This window comes from Calidris pugnax, unplaced genomic scaffold (assembly GCF_001431845.1).
Source record: "Calidris pugnax isolate Ruff unplaced genomic scaffold, ASM143184v1 scaffold8, whole genome shotgun sequence".
Classification (NCBI taxonomy): domain Eukaryota; kingdom Metazoa; phylum Chordata; class Aves; order Charadriiformes; family Scolopacidae; genus Calidris; species Calidris pugnax.
In genome coordinates, this window is record NW_015090830.1 from 21,483,423 (window position 1) to 21,498,667 (window position 15,245).

The 15,245-nt window shown below is 38.9% G+C and overlaps 1 protein-coding gene across 1 annotated transcript in view; it reads right to left on the reverse strand.

The window, feature by feature from the left end:
- Positions 1–15,245, reverse strand: part of LOC106887330 (kinesin-like protein KIF13A) — a 128,389-nt gene that overhangs the window by 21,378 nt on the left and 91,766 nt on the right. The window contains exons 19-36 of the mRNA XM_014940786.1: positions 15,069–15,209; positions 13,248–13,397; positions 12,547–12,711; positions 11,734–11,907; positions 11,033–11,184; positions 10,781–10,913; positions 10,511–10,657; positions 9,359–9,397; positions 7,933–8,032; positions 7,715–7,841; positions 6,638–6,693; positions 5,457–5,581; positions 4,274–4,450; positions 3,834–3,926; positions 2,170–2,322; positions 1,700–1,777; positions 1,122–1,169; positions 583–694 (exon numbers count right to left, since the gene is read on the reverse strand). Coding sequence (XP_014796272.1) covers positions 583–694; positions 1,122–1,169; positions 1,700–1,777; positions 2,170–2,322; positions 3,834–3,926; positions 4,274–4,450; positions 5,457–5,581; positions 6,638–6,693; positions 7,715–7,841; positions 7,933–8,032; positions 9,359–9,397; positions 10,511–10,657; positions 10,781–10,913; positions 11,033–11,184; positions 11,734–11,907; positions 12,547–12,711; positions 13,248–13,397; positions 15,069–15,209 — 2,170 coding nt within the window. The remainder of the gene's footprint in view (positions 1–582; positions 695–1,121; positions 1,170–1,699; positions 1,778–2,169; positions 2,323–3,833; positions 3,927–4,273; positions 4,451–5,456; positions 5,582–6,637; positions 6,694–7,714; positions 7,842–7,932; positions 8,033–9,358; positions 9,398–10,510; positions 10,658–10,780; positions 10,914–11,032; positions 11,185–11,733; positions 11,908–12,546; positions 12,712–13,247; positions 13,398–15,068; positions 15,210–15,245) is intronic.

Here is a 15,245-nt window from a genome sequence, read left to right on the forward strand (position 1 = left end):
CTGCAGCTCTGCCCTGGAGCCAAACCAGCAATCCTGCACCACCAGGGTGATCAAAGAGGAGATTAGGGCCAAGGAAGCAATGCATGAACTCTCAGTCCCACTTAATTGCAGCGGTATCTCTACCTGTACTGCCTCAGCAAGAACAGTGTGTTACAATTTGACCTGAAGAAAATAAGGCACCCGTGACACACACAGCAGAGCAAATATCCAAATCATGTAAAGAACCTGTAAAAGGATCCTTCCCACTTTAACAAAAGCATTTTCATTTTCAAATTCATAACAGCAGGTCCTTTTTGTCAGTTTGTTTGGTTTTTTGATATATTTTTTTCCTTCTACTGTTTTGATTCACATTTAGCTTGTTCTTCTGCCCTCCTGTTAGTTCTTTGTACACCCCATCCTTTCCTGGATGTCTTCATGCATTTCTCCCTTTCCCCTCTGCTTCCAGATTACGCTTAGCTGCTAAAGCAAGAAGCTGGATAATGCATTTAGCAGGAAAAGAGCACTGCAAATTTCATTTTTAGTCTAATGCAGCAATTAAAAACCCATAGACCCTGTCATTACGTATATACTTTAAAGTCTCACCACTGCCATCTTTGCTCTTGCGAGGTGACTCCCTGGGTAAAGTACCGTAGCATGATACATCTTGATAACTGGAAGAACAGTCAGATATATCTAGGTGACTTTCAGACCAACCCTAAGAAACAAAAATACATAAATACGCATGCTGATACAGGCAAACCTGGAAAAATTAACAGGTAAACTCAAAGGTAGGTTTTTTTTAAAAAAAAACAAAGAATGTCAAGTTACTGACTTTAGGCAATTTTGTCTCACACAAATGGATCGTTTAGAAGCTAATTAGTTTTTCAGTGAAGTATATTCAGTTTTGCCATAACTTCCCCCTTCTTAAATACAAGTTTCTACAATTCCAATAGGAAGAGCACAGAAGGACAAGAAGGTTTAATTCAAAACATGTAAGTAGTGCAGCATTTTGAAGATACATTATGTAAACACATTGTTAAAAACACTGTTTTCCTGTTTTTTTAGTCTCAAATACATCTTGTTGCAAAGTGGGGGAAAGAATAATCTAAGAATGTGCAGCGTTTGGTGTCAGGTTTACATACCTTATCATCTTCATCACAGGCAGAAAGATCTAGTCGGCTACAGGATACCTACAGAACACCAACAGGCAAAATGACAAAATGCCCAGCTTTTATTTATAAAATATAATGCCTTCAGGAAACACTGTGATCATTTAGCAGAAAAGTTGTTAGTACTATCTCTTTTCACCTAATATTATTTATAAGGACAGCTATGTTTGTGCTGTATGAGTGGGTGAGGGGAGAACATACAAAATGCACAGAAAACAGAAACTATCCCTTAACACTATGAAAAAAAAGGTAAAGGGACACTGAAGTCAAAGTAATCTGAATCAGGGTAGTTGTCATCCTGAACTACTTCCAGAACTTCCAAAAAGGAAAAGAGTTTAGACCAACCCTCCCACTTTCCTGTCAACTTTGTTATCTCTTAGTACGGACAGTGGTGGGGAGGGGCTCCGAGTGACTGACTTTCATTCATGACAACTTTCCTACAGGTTGGTTAGTCCTAGCCCAGAATAATTATTTACCGTGTCACATCAGCACACAAAGAGCACTCCTCTGCCCCATTAGTACAAAGTTACCAGAGGATAAAGGGTCCTTACATTGTGGACATTGGGAGTGCTGATGCTCCTGCGGATGTTCCTCGCTTTGGTGGAGAGCGCCTCTTTGACGGTGACTGCCTGTGTAAAGAAAAGAACACATTAAAAACAATGCCATGGTCTCCTCATGAGACATGACCAAGCAGGACAGACTTTTTTCAAGCAGGGCTTGCATTTACAAATCTTAATTTGCACACACAACCACCAAAATTTGTATCTGAAAAGCATTCTTTGGCCTTTGCCTGTTCAGGTTCTGCGTACTACACCCTTGCCAGCTATAGTCACTAGACCCACCACTACAGGAATCATGTATTTCACAGAAGAAACTTAGCCTTACATTTATCCATCCAATGTCCACTAAAAAAACCCTCTAAAAAAACCAACCAACGCTTAGTATTTTTAAAAGATCAATCAACTCTACTTGAATTCTCATAAACCAGTTCAAAAAGGTGCAAGAAGTGCCTTTTCCTTGCCTGTCTTAGTCGTTCAAGGCTCAAAATGTTCTCCACTTGCAGCACACCACGTGTGTATTTTTCAATGTAGGTTTCGCCATCCGATGTGCCCTCATTCTCACTCCTTGCTGCCATCAGCGCGAGGGTCTCACGATCCTCAATTTCTTCCGTAGCCTAAATTACAAGTTACACTATTGAAGTTTTTAAAAATTAAAGCCTATTGTTATTAAGTATTCATTCACTTATGTAGACCATCTCAATCCAGAAATTAATTAGTCTTGTTAATCCTCAACTTAGTCAGTAATCCTAATTATAATCAACGATCTAGGACTTTTCAACACAGACGTAAATGATGCCAAACTAAGAGGAGGTCATGCTTGGGAGAAGTCTTGCACATTTTCTGTAGTCAATATACTTCTAGAAATAAAGCATATGTAACCTGAAATCACATATGTCAAGGATTAACTAATGGCAACTTCCTAGGCAAGCAAATATAACTTCCTTCCCAAATCTTAGATATTTTGTGATTTCCCTAGAGATTAAATTTTTAGTACTACTGCACAAAAGTGACAATTACACAGTGACAAGAATATTCACATTTTCATTTGACCAGTAGTTTGTTTACCTTTAAAATAAATTTTATAGTAGATTTACTATTTGTACAAGCTTTTTCTATAAAAAGCAATTAATATTCCTGCTTTCACTATTTCATCCTGTTTTCACTGACCTGAACATCTCTCTAAGTACCCTCTAGAGTCTCTCTGTAGACACTAGTATGATTTCAGAAATAACTGTCCTGTTTTCACTGACCTGAACATCACTGACCCTCTAGAGTCTCTCTGTAGACACTAGTATGATTTCAGAAATAACTCTACTACAAAAACTCAGTTAAACGCAGTAGAAGAGAAAATTGAGTCCCTACATTTTCAACTGTTTAAAGACAAACATGATCTCACCACTGAACTTCAGGATATACACTTTGGCAAGCTGCCTCCTCTTAGCAAAGCAGGACCATTTACTTCCCAATCAGTATCACCCACCGCAGTAGGTCATTCTGTTCTTTTCAGTGAATTTACCAGAGTGAAATGGAACCTCATGAAGTGCAACAAGGCCAAGTGCAGGGTTCTGTATGCGGGTCGGGGCAATGTCAAGCACAAATACAACTTGGGCAGAGAATGAATTGAGAGCAGCCCTGAGGAGAAGGACTTGGGGATGTTGGTGGATGAGAAGCTCAACATGAATCAGCAACATGAGCTCACAGCCCAGAAAGCCTACTGCATCCTGGGCAACATCAAAAGCAGTGTGGCCAGCAGGTCGAGGGAGGTGATTCTGCTCCTCTACTCTGCTCTGGTGAGACTCCACCTGGAGTACACCATCTGGGGAGGGACTCTATCAGGGAGTGTAGCGATAGGATGAGGAGTAATGGTTTTAAACTGAAAGAGGGGAGATGTAGAGTACATATTAGGAAGAAATTCTGTATTGTGCAGGTGGTGAGACACTGGAACAGGTTGCCCAGAAAAGCTGTGGATGTCCCATCCCTGGAGGTGTTCAAGGCCAGGTTGGATGGGGCTTTGAGCAACCTGGTCTGGTGGGAGGTGTCCCTGCCCATGGCAGGGGGGCTGGAACAAGGTGATCTTTAAGGTCCCTTCCAACCCCAACCACTCTATGATTCTATGATAATTTACCTTTGGTATATTGGATACTATTTCATAGGTCACTCCGCAGGCATAATGTATATTTTTCAAGGATATTCTCCTTTTCAGGCTCTGGGTAAAACTCTAGAAACAAAGTAATTTGCAATTATTGTGTTGACAATGATTATTTATGATAAAAGGTTGCAATGCAAAACATTATTTTTCCACAAAAGCATGTTTTTCAGGAACGTAAGTTCCTTTTTAGTATTGAAGATTTGATTCCTTAAGTACTCTTTACAGCCCTGTGCTCAGCAAACAATGCCACTAAATTCAATCACTAACATTTTCCTCCCATTTTGCAGTAATGTTTTATCCTCATGTAGTAAGTTGTAACTGATAAATGGTGGCTTTAAGAAGTCTCTAATATACAGACACCAACTTTTCTCATTTTGTCAGCCACCTGTTCCAACAGCTAGAAAATTCCTTCTTACCTGCTTGTTATAAATATTGGCTGCAATCCTTTTGCGCAGTACCAGTTCCATGGCAGCAGGATGGCTGAGCTGCACAGTAGTCTTCACTATCAAGTAAATTCTCTCATTTTGAGGAGTCACCCTGTTCAGGTGCACTGAGTCATGGACAGAAGAGTCCCAAGCAGCAGTGGCGGAAACCTACACAGACAAGGAAGGAAAGGGAAATCAAAGACTCGATTACTCTAAGAAAAGGTATAATTTGCAGTGATTTATCATGAAGTAAAGCAAATCTTCAATGAAAGGAAAACAAGCATCATTGAACAAAATGGGGTCAAACCTCCATTTCACAGAGAGGAGTTTATCAGAAGCAGCATAAAAGAGGTGTTAAGATATTGGGGAACACAATTGTAAGCACAATCCCTGCATTGTGCAAATGCTGCATCAGAAGGAAGTCTTCCCAGGGAGGCAGAGAGGAAAGCAGAAGCAAGACTGGAGGAAGGAATACAAATCCTATTGCAACTGCACTAAAAGTTTATCAAATTCAATGGCAAATCATCTATCTGTATTGCATTAGGTTATAAAGGCCTATAGAGAACAAACAAGCTCCCATCCTGCAGAACAACTTTTTCCTTCCCCCTGCCTCCCCTCCAACTTCAGCATCCCCTTTATTCTGGAAATGGTCTCTTAAGCAATGGCGTGAGTTGGCACAGAACATGGAATAAATAAGTTCACAAATTCCAAAAGAGGTTCAGAACCATTCAATTCCAACAATTCCCAAACTTTATATTTTAAAAACTGATTGTGTACTACAAAGGAAAAAGTTTTATTTAAATGCTATGCTTTGCCTAGCGTGCACAATAAATGAAGTAGTTTTCTCTGAAGAACCAAGAGCCTGCAAGAGGAATGATGAAGAAGTGAGGAAAGAAGAAGGGATTTTGAGTCAAGCAGCTGAGTTTCTCTTTTACCAAGAAGAACAAACACTTGTCACCTCTGACTTAAGGCAGAAGGGCTAACAAGTCATTATCCTCTTAAATTTCAAATAAATAGGCCAGAAAATAAAGACAGCACTAGATACAGATGGTACTTCTAAGACAAAAATATAAGAACAATAGTCATTAAATACATACAAGTAGAAAATGAAACACATCAAGAAAGTGTTACCATAAGCTGCAGTTGTCAAGAAGGAGGCTTGCTAACAATTTACCTCATCATCACTGTGTTTTATGATCGGCAGATAAAAGAATGGACTCCCATGCTCCTTTGGTAGTATTGAGTTAACTCCTGATGCATGGGGACCTATAAGTTGTTCATTGGCACTGAGGTCATCAGCTAATGAAACAAATGTGCAAAGAATGAAATAGTTTTATACCAAAGGATTATTAATATATAGAGGCAAATTGTAATACAAAGCTGTAATAAAGTCCTACCCATATTTCATAATACATTTAATCCTAATTAATCTTATTACTATGCAATATTTTGAAGACAATTCCAGCATATAAAAGGAGGGAAGTAAAACTAGGCTAAGACTCAGCCTGAATGCATTCTCACGTAACCTAAATGGAATTAAAAACTACTTCTAGTTATTCATAACATTAACTTACACAGAAAGAAAATTTCTGATTTATCCACCTGTCAGCCTAAGCAGCTTATCTCTTAGTTAAATCACTTTTAATGGATCGGGGCATGTTTAAACTGAGAAAAGCAGTTCTGCCTACATTAGGCTTTTAGCTAAACAAAAAAAAAGTTGTGCAATGATCCATCAAGCTGTTTAAATATCCTGTTTGATCCTCTGTCTGCTAATCTCTGCTGATAATGAAAAAAACGAAAAACATTTCTTGTGATCATAAAGGAAAGAGAGTGTATAATTTTCCAAAAGCAGCTTCTAAAGCAGATATTAACACGTTGCTTCTATAAACGTCTCTAGTAGCACACTCAGTGCTGGATGTGACAACGCCTGTGGGTCCTCCTCTGCTTCATATCCAAGTTCATGCTTACAGACTTGTTTCCTAAACAGTCCTTGAACGTGGTGGTAACTCTAATCTCTTGTTGCTTACAGTGTATCTCTCTTAAGGATATACATCAATATTCTCCCCAGATGTAAAACTAAATACCTTCAAAAAGGGAGAAGATTTAGATTCTCTAACAAAACACTCATTGTGGTCCTAATACACTCTTCATTAAAATAGCTGTTTAAGCCTCTACAGGTAATTATTCCAACAAATGGAATCAGAAGAAAAATCATTTTACAAGCTGTATCAGCCAGTGCCATTGCCAGGACTTGTTTTGATTTCTTAAGACATTTCAGATTCATTCATTCATCCATTTACTGATCCAAACTAATTTCTCCCCTGCCAGCTTTCTTAATCTGCCATGACAACATACCATTCAAATCAAGGAAGAGAACAGGTATATGTGTTTCCATTCCTGCAGGGGGAATCCTGAAACAAAACAAATGACTGTCAACAAGGAAGGCAAATAGTTACTTAAGCTAATTTGGGCAAACAGATCTCCATGCAAGATTCACATGAACTATAACCAGTGACTAAACCTGTCAACAATTTGACGGCTAATTTGAATAGCTATGTTGCACAGACAATGTTTTGTTTATCTACACATGCAGCTAAATGTAATGCTTTACCAAACCTTCATTCACACCACCCGGCACATTTCAGTTGCTGTGGGGATGACAAGTTTTAAACATCCTGTTCTGTTTCTTATAAAATTAACTGGTTGCGGTCACGTCATACATAAAGGTTAGCAACCTTTCAAACCAAGGCATAGTCTTTATATCAATAAATACACTTTGCTCTGTATGAACACAGCACATTTCAGGTGGATAAGGGAAAAAAAACAGGGAGGAAAGATCATCACGACATCAATCACCCAATGAAGAAGAGATATTAGGTGTTATCAGAGATAGCAGTGTACGCTTGATCAGAGCCATATTTCTTGTCCACACTTCCCCAAATCTAACTACGTTGCATTCCTCATTTTTGAACGTTTGTTTCAATGATCATAGCTAAAAGACAAATTTAAGTGAAATTAAATGAGGGAAGAGAACACTTCCTTTAAAAAACAGAATTTCTTTTCTCCCTACCCCTTATCACAGAAATTATCACATGTTCTACCATTCATTTTTGAATCACTCCTTTTCTGAAAGGAGTCAAACTACAGGATGACTGCATCAGAATTTTGAAAAAGTGTACTTTGTACTTAGTACTACATTAAATTCAGACCCAATTTTCAAATCTGGAAAGCTATATCAAAGGTACTTTATGTAATATATTAAATAAACAAACTTCCCTTCACACCAGCACCTGACCTTCTCGCCTTCCACCAGCTAAGTGTAACTGGTAGCATTACAGGAAAACATGGAAAGCTCTAAAACATTCTCAGATTTTTACCTTGTAGCGTGCAATGTTCATGTACAAAAAGCTAACCACTCCAGTCTGAACGTACCAATTTGCGGGGGCACCGGGAATGCCACTGCCTGGTGCTGGAACAAACACCGCGTTCCTCTCTTCTGTCAGCCCTACCCACTGCTCAACCAGCCGGGCTTCTCGTTCCAAATCGTCCTCTGATTTTTCTACAGTGAGAGAGATTAATACGATACGTGAGATACACTTTTCATGGCACAGGGAATAAAGTACTTACAACAGAGACTTAAAGCTTCAGACCTTGCTTATTGCTGATCTTTTTAATCTGCTCATCCAAGTATTCTCTGCGTTTTCCCAATGCCTCAGACCACCTTTCTCGTACACAATTTAAATCTTCTTCCTAAAAGGGAAAGAGAAAAGGAAGTTATAAGACCATGAGATTAAGATTAAAGGGCAGTGAATTTTATGATCATTTCATCAGAATTTATACTAAACAGCTTGAATGATGCAGAGAACTTTTTCCCCCCATTGACATGCAGACTGATTAAGTACCTCATCACCCATGAATGGAAGCTTATTTGCTTTCAAGTCTCAAATTCCAACAGGAAGAAATGAAAAATGTGACCGCCTCAGTTGCTGAACTGAATGATACACCATAAGGCTAATTATTCACAGAAGCGGCAATCACACTTTTTAAAGAGCATATGGAATAGGAAAAAACAGGTATCATCAGCTGATCATGAGTTCTCCTGAAGATTAGGCAGGTCAGTATGCCCTCAAACCTGCACATAATTCCATTGCTAGCAGCTGTTATCAGTGCAATTAAAAGATTTCTCATGCAAACAAAACCCGTCATGCAATCATGCTTTGTGGGATCACAGAAAATCTGGCTCGTTCTTCTCTGTGATGAGTCAGGAAGCGCATAAACAGCCCGCAAGAAGTTAGTACCTAACTGGTATCTTTGAGATTGCTGTAAAACCTGAAACGTTATCTTAAGGGATGTCAGCATTCTCACCTAACTGGTTTTGCACCTGTAAAGCTGCCTACTAGAAATAAGACTTCCATGTAGAGATCTGTAACATGTTTTACTTTTTAAGACATTCCCTTTTTTGCCCTTTGTCGCCTTGTAAAGAATTCTTGTGTTATGCTTTCGAAACTCTGACTGCCTTATATTTAGTTATCACACAAAAAGCCAGGCTCAAGGTTTGTTTCTGTGGAGATAAAAAAAATAATGCTTCACTGAAGCTTCTGTATCCCTCACACTCGCATCCTCCCCTCTCTCTCACGAGCATTTCAGAACACTGCACAATTTAAAAGGTTACGATGTTTTCTTTAGAAAACACACAAAAACCCCTATGCTGTATAATTTGGTTTGGAAAGATGCCTGCAACTGCAGGTGGTTATTCTTTTCGCTATGATATTCACTGGAAACTGTTTTCACTCTAAATTAAAGTCTCTAGGCTTTGATTCACATAGCAATTCCTGTAGCCAGTTAGGAGAGCTGACTGCTGAGTACTAGAGAAGAGAGCAAACTGCAAGAGTATAAAGTCACAAGGTAAACTGTAATAGCAATGTTTTATAGCCCAGGTAGCCTCTTAAATGCACAGCATATATATGTTTCAAAGCCGCTTTTGCTTGCTGCAGTACGCTTGTTCATTTGAAAGTTGTTGGCCATTAGCATTAGCTGTGCCCCATGCCACAGGATTGACAGCAAGAGCAGCAATACCTGGTAACTATCCATATCACCACCATCATCCTCCTCCTTCTGGTAGGAGAAAATAAATTTTGTAAAACACAAAAGAACATGCATTTCTCTCAATAGAAACTCACAGAAATACCCCAAAACACAAACACAAACATTTCTGCCACAAATTCATAAAATGTTAAGATTACAACATTCAAATAACCAAAGTCTCAACAGGTAGAAACAGATTTTTTTTTTTCATTACAGACTGCAGCATCTCATCCATGATTTGAGTATTAATGAATATATTTACTTCAAAAAATTATTGTAGAGCAGAGTGCCAGAAAAGCACTGTCACCCATCTTCATGTTTTACAGTTTCATCTGTATTCAAGGCTATAATTACTTGTAGTTCTGAATGCAACCCTTCTGACAAAAGGCACCTCGCTTCTTTGGGAGGCCCATTCCACTTGTTCTTTGCCATTGCTGGTAAAAGCATGGTTTATTTCCAATATGAATTTGTCCAGTATCAGTTTGAAGCCATTTATACATCTTCAGAACTTTTTCTCCTAAATGGAATAGCCCTTTCATGTTCAGTGATGGCTATTTCTGATTCTGATCAAGTAACATCCCAGCCCTTTTTGAAAGGATAAACAGTATCTTCACTAGAAGACATTTTCTCTATTATTTTTCTTTTTTTTTTCCCCCCTCAACTTTCACCATCCTTTTAAGGGAGGGAAACTAACGGAGCAAGGAATCTACTATTAACCACCATTACACATAAAGGTAAAACCAATTTCCATATTGCTGCTGCTTTGTGTCTACTCAAACACCATACTTGGCTCTTTATCAATTATACGGAAAGTTATATGCAAAAAAAAGGGGAAACTAACGGAGCAAGGAATCTACTATTAACCACCATTACACATAAAGGTAAAACCAATTTCCATATTGCTGCTGCTTTGTGTCTACTCAAACACCATACTTGGCTCTTTATCAATTATACGGAAAGTTATATGCAAAAAAAAAGCACATTTAGCACCATATGCTCACGTTACACATATTAGCCTCAAACACATGTCGAAAAACATATAAACTGCAAAATTACATATCTAAGGTCCTTTATGGAACTACGTTGGGCTGGCTCTAGAAAAACAAAACAAAACAAATCAACACATGAAAAAGTAACTCTTACCTGGTAGCTGTCCAAGCCCCTCTGGAGTTTGGTTGACCTGGCAGTCACACCACCTACAGAGACTGAAAGAATCGCTTCTACCATGAGAGGCAACGTTCCCGAATGCTGTACGGGTTTCACTGTCACCTGAACTCTGCGAGAATGACCCTGAGCAGGTAATTCAGAGAACGAAAGAAAAACAGAGAGGGAGAGAGAAAAACAGAGAGAAACTAAGAATAAAATTAAGTATAAATTTAAGCACGAATAAGAAAACAGGGAAAAGATACGTACCTGCCTAAGCTGGAAAATCCCCCCTGTGTTTACATCTTTTGCCTGATGGAGTTCAACTGCAGTATATTCTCCCATCTCATTCAATTCTTGTATGGAAATCCACATTTCTATTCTTCGAGTTACTTCATTCCACCTAAAAAGACATCCCCACAAAAAACAATGGTTGCTTCACTAAACTATATTTTGTGCAGCATGAGTACTAGAAAGCCTTTGGAAAGCTGATGGAAGTGTTCACATGTAATTTATTTGTACCTGTCTCTCAGTGTCCTCGTTTTAGCATGGAGAGAATCAACTTCCCAAACAGAGCTGCCGTTGCCAGTACATCTGTGACCCCACACCTCAATAGCAAGAGCTCCTTCTGAAATGAACTCCAAAAACTCCTCTGTGACATTCACCACATAGTCCTGGCAATGACAAAACCAAATCACATCCAATCAAATGAAATAATTGTATCTCCTCGAGTAGTCTGTATGATGCACCAAACGATTAACGACCTGCATGGTAAAACCATAGAGCTGGGATCATAAAGCTCGACTCTGGTCAATACAATTGTGAAAGATGCCATCTCAGCAACTCCTGCTGCTGCATGCTCCCTTTCGTGCTTTGAAACTTTCCAAAAAAAAGACATCACAGCTCAAATGATCTTTAAGTTACTGAGAGTACCAAACAAACGTATAATAAGATGTCATCATATAAACTATATTTTCCCCCATGCATTACAGATAACATCTGAATTTAAAAGACCAACTAATTAAAAGATTTTTAAGTTTTTCTGCATTTTGAAGAGGTGGTAAAGTGAAATAATATGTCATTCTAAAGTATAGTTAAAAGTCATTAGTCATATGACTTGATTCCTTCCTTCTTTCCCCAACAAAACAAGGCTTAGATTCTAAATAACTTATCTCAAACATACCATCCTCCCGGTAACACTACTTCATAATGAAGATAGTTACCTTACAGTGAGAGAAGGTCACTGTACAGTGAGCATCCTTGCTCTGAGGTGAAGGCACATCTGGATCTACCACTGGTGCTGCCACTGTTGATGTACATTGATCCCAAAATGTATATTGACAAAAGACAAAGTTGGAGAGATTAGGTGGCAGTCCGGTTGCTTCTTTTATTTTTACCTGAGGAGACAAAACACATATTCTCACAAATATGATTGTTTCTTCTTCAATTGTAAATTGTTCAAAAACTAAATATTTAATCCAAAGGTACCAACAGCCAAGAAGAATTTTTAAAGGACACTTCCAATTGCTTTCTAAGGAATCGCTATTTAGGAAATCTGTATTTTGCATATACAGAAATGTAGATGTGAGGAAAGCAGTTACCTGCATCTAATGAGCCCACCCACACACGTGTTATCTGAGAAAGCTGATAAGTTCAAGTAGAGAACAAAGCACTTCATCACAGAAGAAATGAAATCCAGACACCACTCATAGATGCTACATTAGATGATCAAACAAACCATAGGAGATGGTTACACGGAAAAACTATTTCCTCTTCTGTGTCTGCCAAGAAGGACAGTCCTTGTAGCATCAGTATTTATGATGTAGACCTGCATATACTAGAAACTGATGCAAATTATTTCAGCCACTGGCAACCACCACCAGTTAGACTGATCTACGCTGAACCAGAACAAGACAAGTCTCTCTTTTCTCTTTAGAGAACTTTATGCAAGCAGTAGCCTCCATAGCTTAGTACATGAGACCAACTGCAGTTAGAAAGGCCTGAAACTGTTAACTTCTCCCTGTGTTCTCACTTACCCTGCAGGAGAGCTTTTTTGCTCTGTGAATGCTTTCTACGTTGTTATCCATGACTTCCAAACTTCCACTTTCACTGGAGTTCTCAGATGAGTCATCTCCTTCTACTACACGTTCTGGGACAGACCCAGTGACTCGCATAACTTCAACATGCAACCGTCCTGCAACCTAAGGCAAGACAAATACTATGAACCCGTGCGCAAGGGACTTATGGACATTAAGATGGTAAGTACCTAAATTCTAGGAGGTGTGCAAGGGACTTACGGACATTAAGGTGGTAAGTACCTAAATTCTAGGAGGTGTGCAGATGCAGCTCTCAACCACCAAATGAAAAGCAAAAGAGCCAAAAAATAAAAGGAGAAAGGAATAAAAAAAAAAAAAAAAAGACAACTATTTGCATGTAGAACTGACCTTTTTAATTCACACACAACCAAAAATGCATAGTGTCACAGCTGTACATCAGAACCTTAACATGCTGAGTTGTGCTGTTACCCTACATCGACACTAGGAATTTTATTCTACTGTTTCAGTAGTGAGCGATTGTAAACAATTAAACAGAAAATACACATAGCACTTATTCACTGGGAAACGAGACACTAAACACCATTTGCTTCTTAAAAAAAACCCCAGTAAATCAGTGGACATTAGGCACAAAGGCGTGTTCCCCCCGTGGGTCGGTAGGTCAGGAGACTCTGTGGCTTTACCTCCCCCTGCTGGCTGATGATGGGCACAGCGTACTGCAGCTTCACGTCATGGAAAAGGCAGTCCAAAAACACATTGGCCACCCCAATTAAGTTGTGATTCTCTTGCGCTTCGTAAAAAGGATCACCTCTTTTGCCAATCAGCTTCCTTATCTGTTTTAAAAAAAAATCATAAAAGTTACGTAAAAAAACCTTGTAAGCGTGGGGAACACAAAATCAAATAACTAGATAGTATAAGATCAAGGCACAAAATTTAAGCCACTACCAATCTTTTCTGTTCCTTCCTGTTACACTAGTAGAAAGATCCTACGAGCATATGAAAATCTGAAATGAAATCTTTGAGATGAGACATTATACAATCCTTTCCTTAGTATGGGATATAATAATACGATGACCTACATTTTTTAGTGATGTCAAGACAAAGCAGATTTTACCATGAGCAAGCACAGTAGCCATTGATGTCAAGAAGTTTCACCTTACTTTTCTGCTCTATCTACACTTTTTAAATGAGAGGACAAATCACCCCCAGGCTGAACAGCTGGTCTAGCTTCTGTGAACCACTACAGGGGCAAAAGGGAAGATGCAGAATGACTCTCACTTAAGCCTACAGGTGTTCTTCTGACTCCCATAGAGCTGAGATCACATCTGCAGCATTTTCTAGGCAAATACCCCATACACAGCCACAAAGAATTCATGCAGATTCCTAGTACAATACGCACTCCTCAGTGGACCTGTCAGCTCCTTCCCTTCTCCTCCATTCTTCAACACATGCATTTGACCTACGTGTTTCTATGTAGCACATAGAACACATGCATTATGGATGACATAGGTCATGGCAAGGACGATCCTGGCTCAGGCAGACATATTAATGTATTCAAAGGATGTGCTATCAGTTCTTACTAAAGTCAGCAGCAAAATCATCGTTGTCTTCAACGGGCACAGATGAAGTGCTTGACCTCCCCTGTGTTATGATTTTAGATTCCCATTGTCCCGTCCAAGGCATGTAACAAAGGCACAACAGCTGTTCAAACATATTTGAGAATGATTCTTGATACACGTAACTTAGGTGCTCCCTATCAGCCCCAAGACAGCCAGATATACTTCTTATGCAGTTCTACCTGGATATTAGAGGATGTCTTCTGGAACACCAAACCTCAGATCCACCACTTGCCAGTAAACAAGTAAGCTTTTGACAAGCCTCACGCTAATTTGCCACGGCTAACATACTATTAAAATTCTCAGTAAATGTTGCTTAGTTTTGATGGAGATACTGATGTAGACTAAGTGTCTTCAATGGATTCCTTCACTGCTTTAAGACCGAGGGACATACAAATGAATATTTCATATTTTAGAATCAAGTTCTACCCCACTACTATGCTCTGCACCTTGAGTGTATCTAAGCAGCATCCTTGCTAGCTTTGATACTGACCACAATTTAGTAATTTTATTTCTAATACAGCTTGCTGCTTCCATTCAGAGCCTGTGCCTATCTGCATGGCACCTATATTAAGCCAGGTAAAGCTTTAGTGGCATCATGAGTCACTACCTTTGCATGATTATATCTGACCTCAGCATGCTTATATCTGAGAACGCAAGTGAGGATAGGACATAGCTGTGTTTTATTACGCATGTGCATTTTGAATACTTAGTATTATTCATAATTTTGGGGGTTTTGGTTTTGTTTTGTTTTTAAAAAAAAATATCACAGTACCATACCCTTTCTTATACAACGTTATTGCACTTGATCTGTACAACATTTTAAAAGGGCTTAAAAAAACCCAACAAACTCCATCTCTGATACCTTTCAGAAAACATATACAATACCTCAGGAATTTTCTCTTTCCACTCTTGATAGAGGTCTCTCATGTCAATCAATTTATTCTCTAGTTTCTCGATAGTCCACACTTGAGTACCTTTTCCTTTTCTTCTCACTTGAATAGCAGGCTCACTCACTATTGCACCCCTCTAAATCAGAGGAAAAAATAATCACTGCAGGAAAGG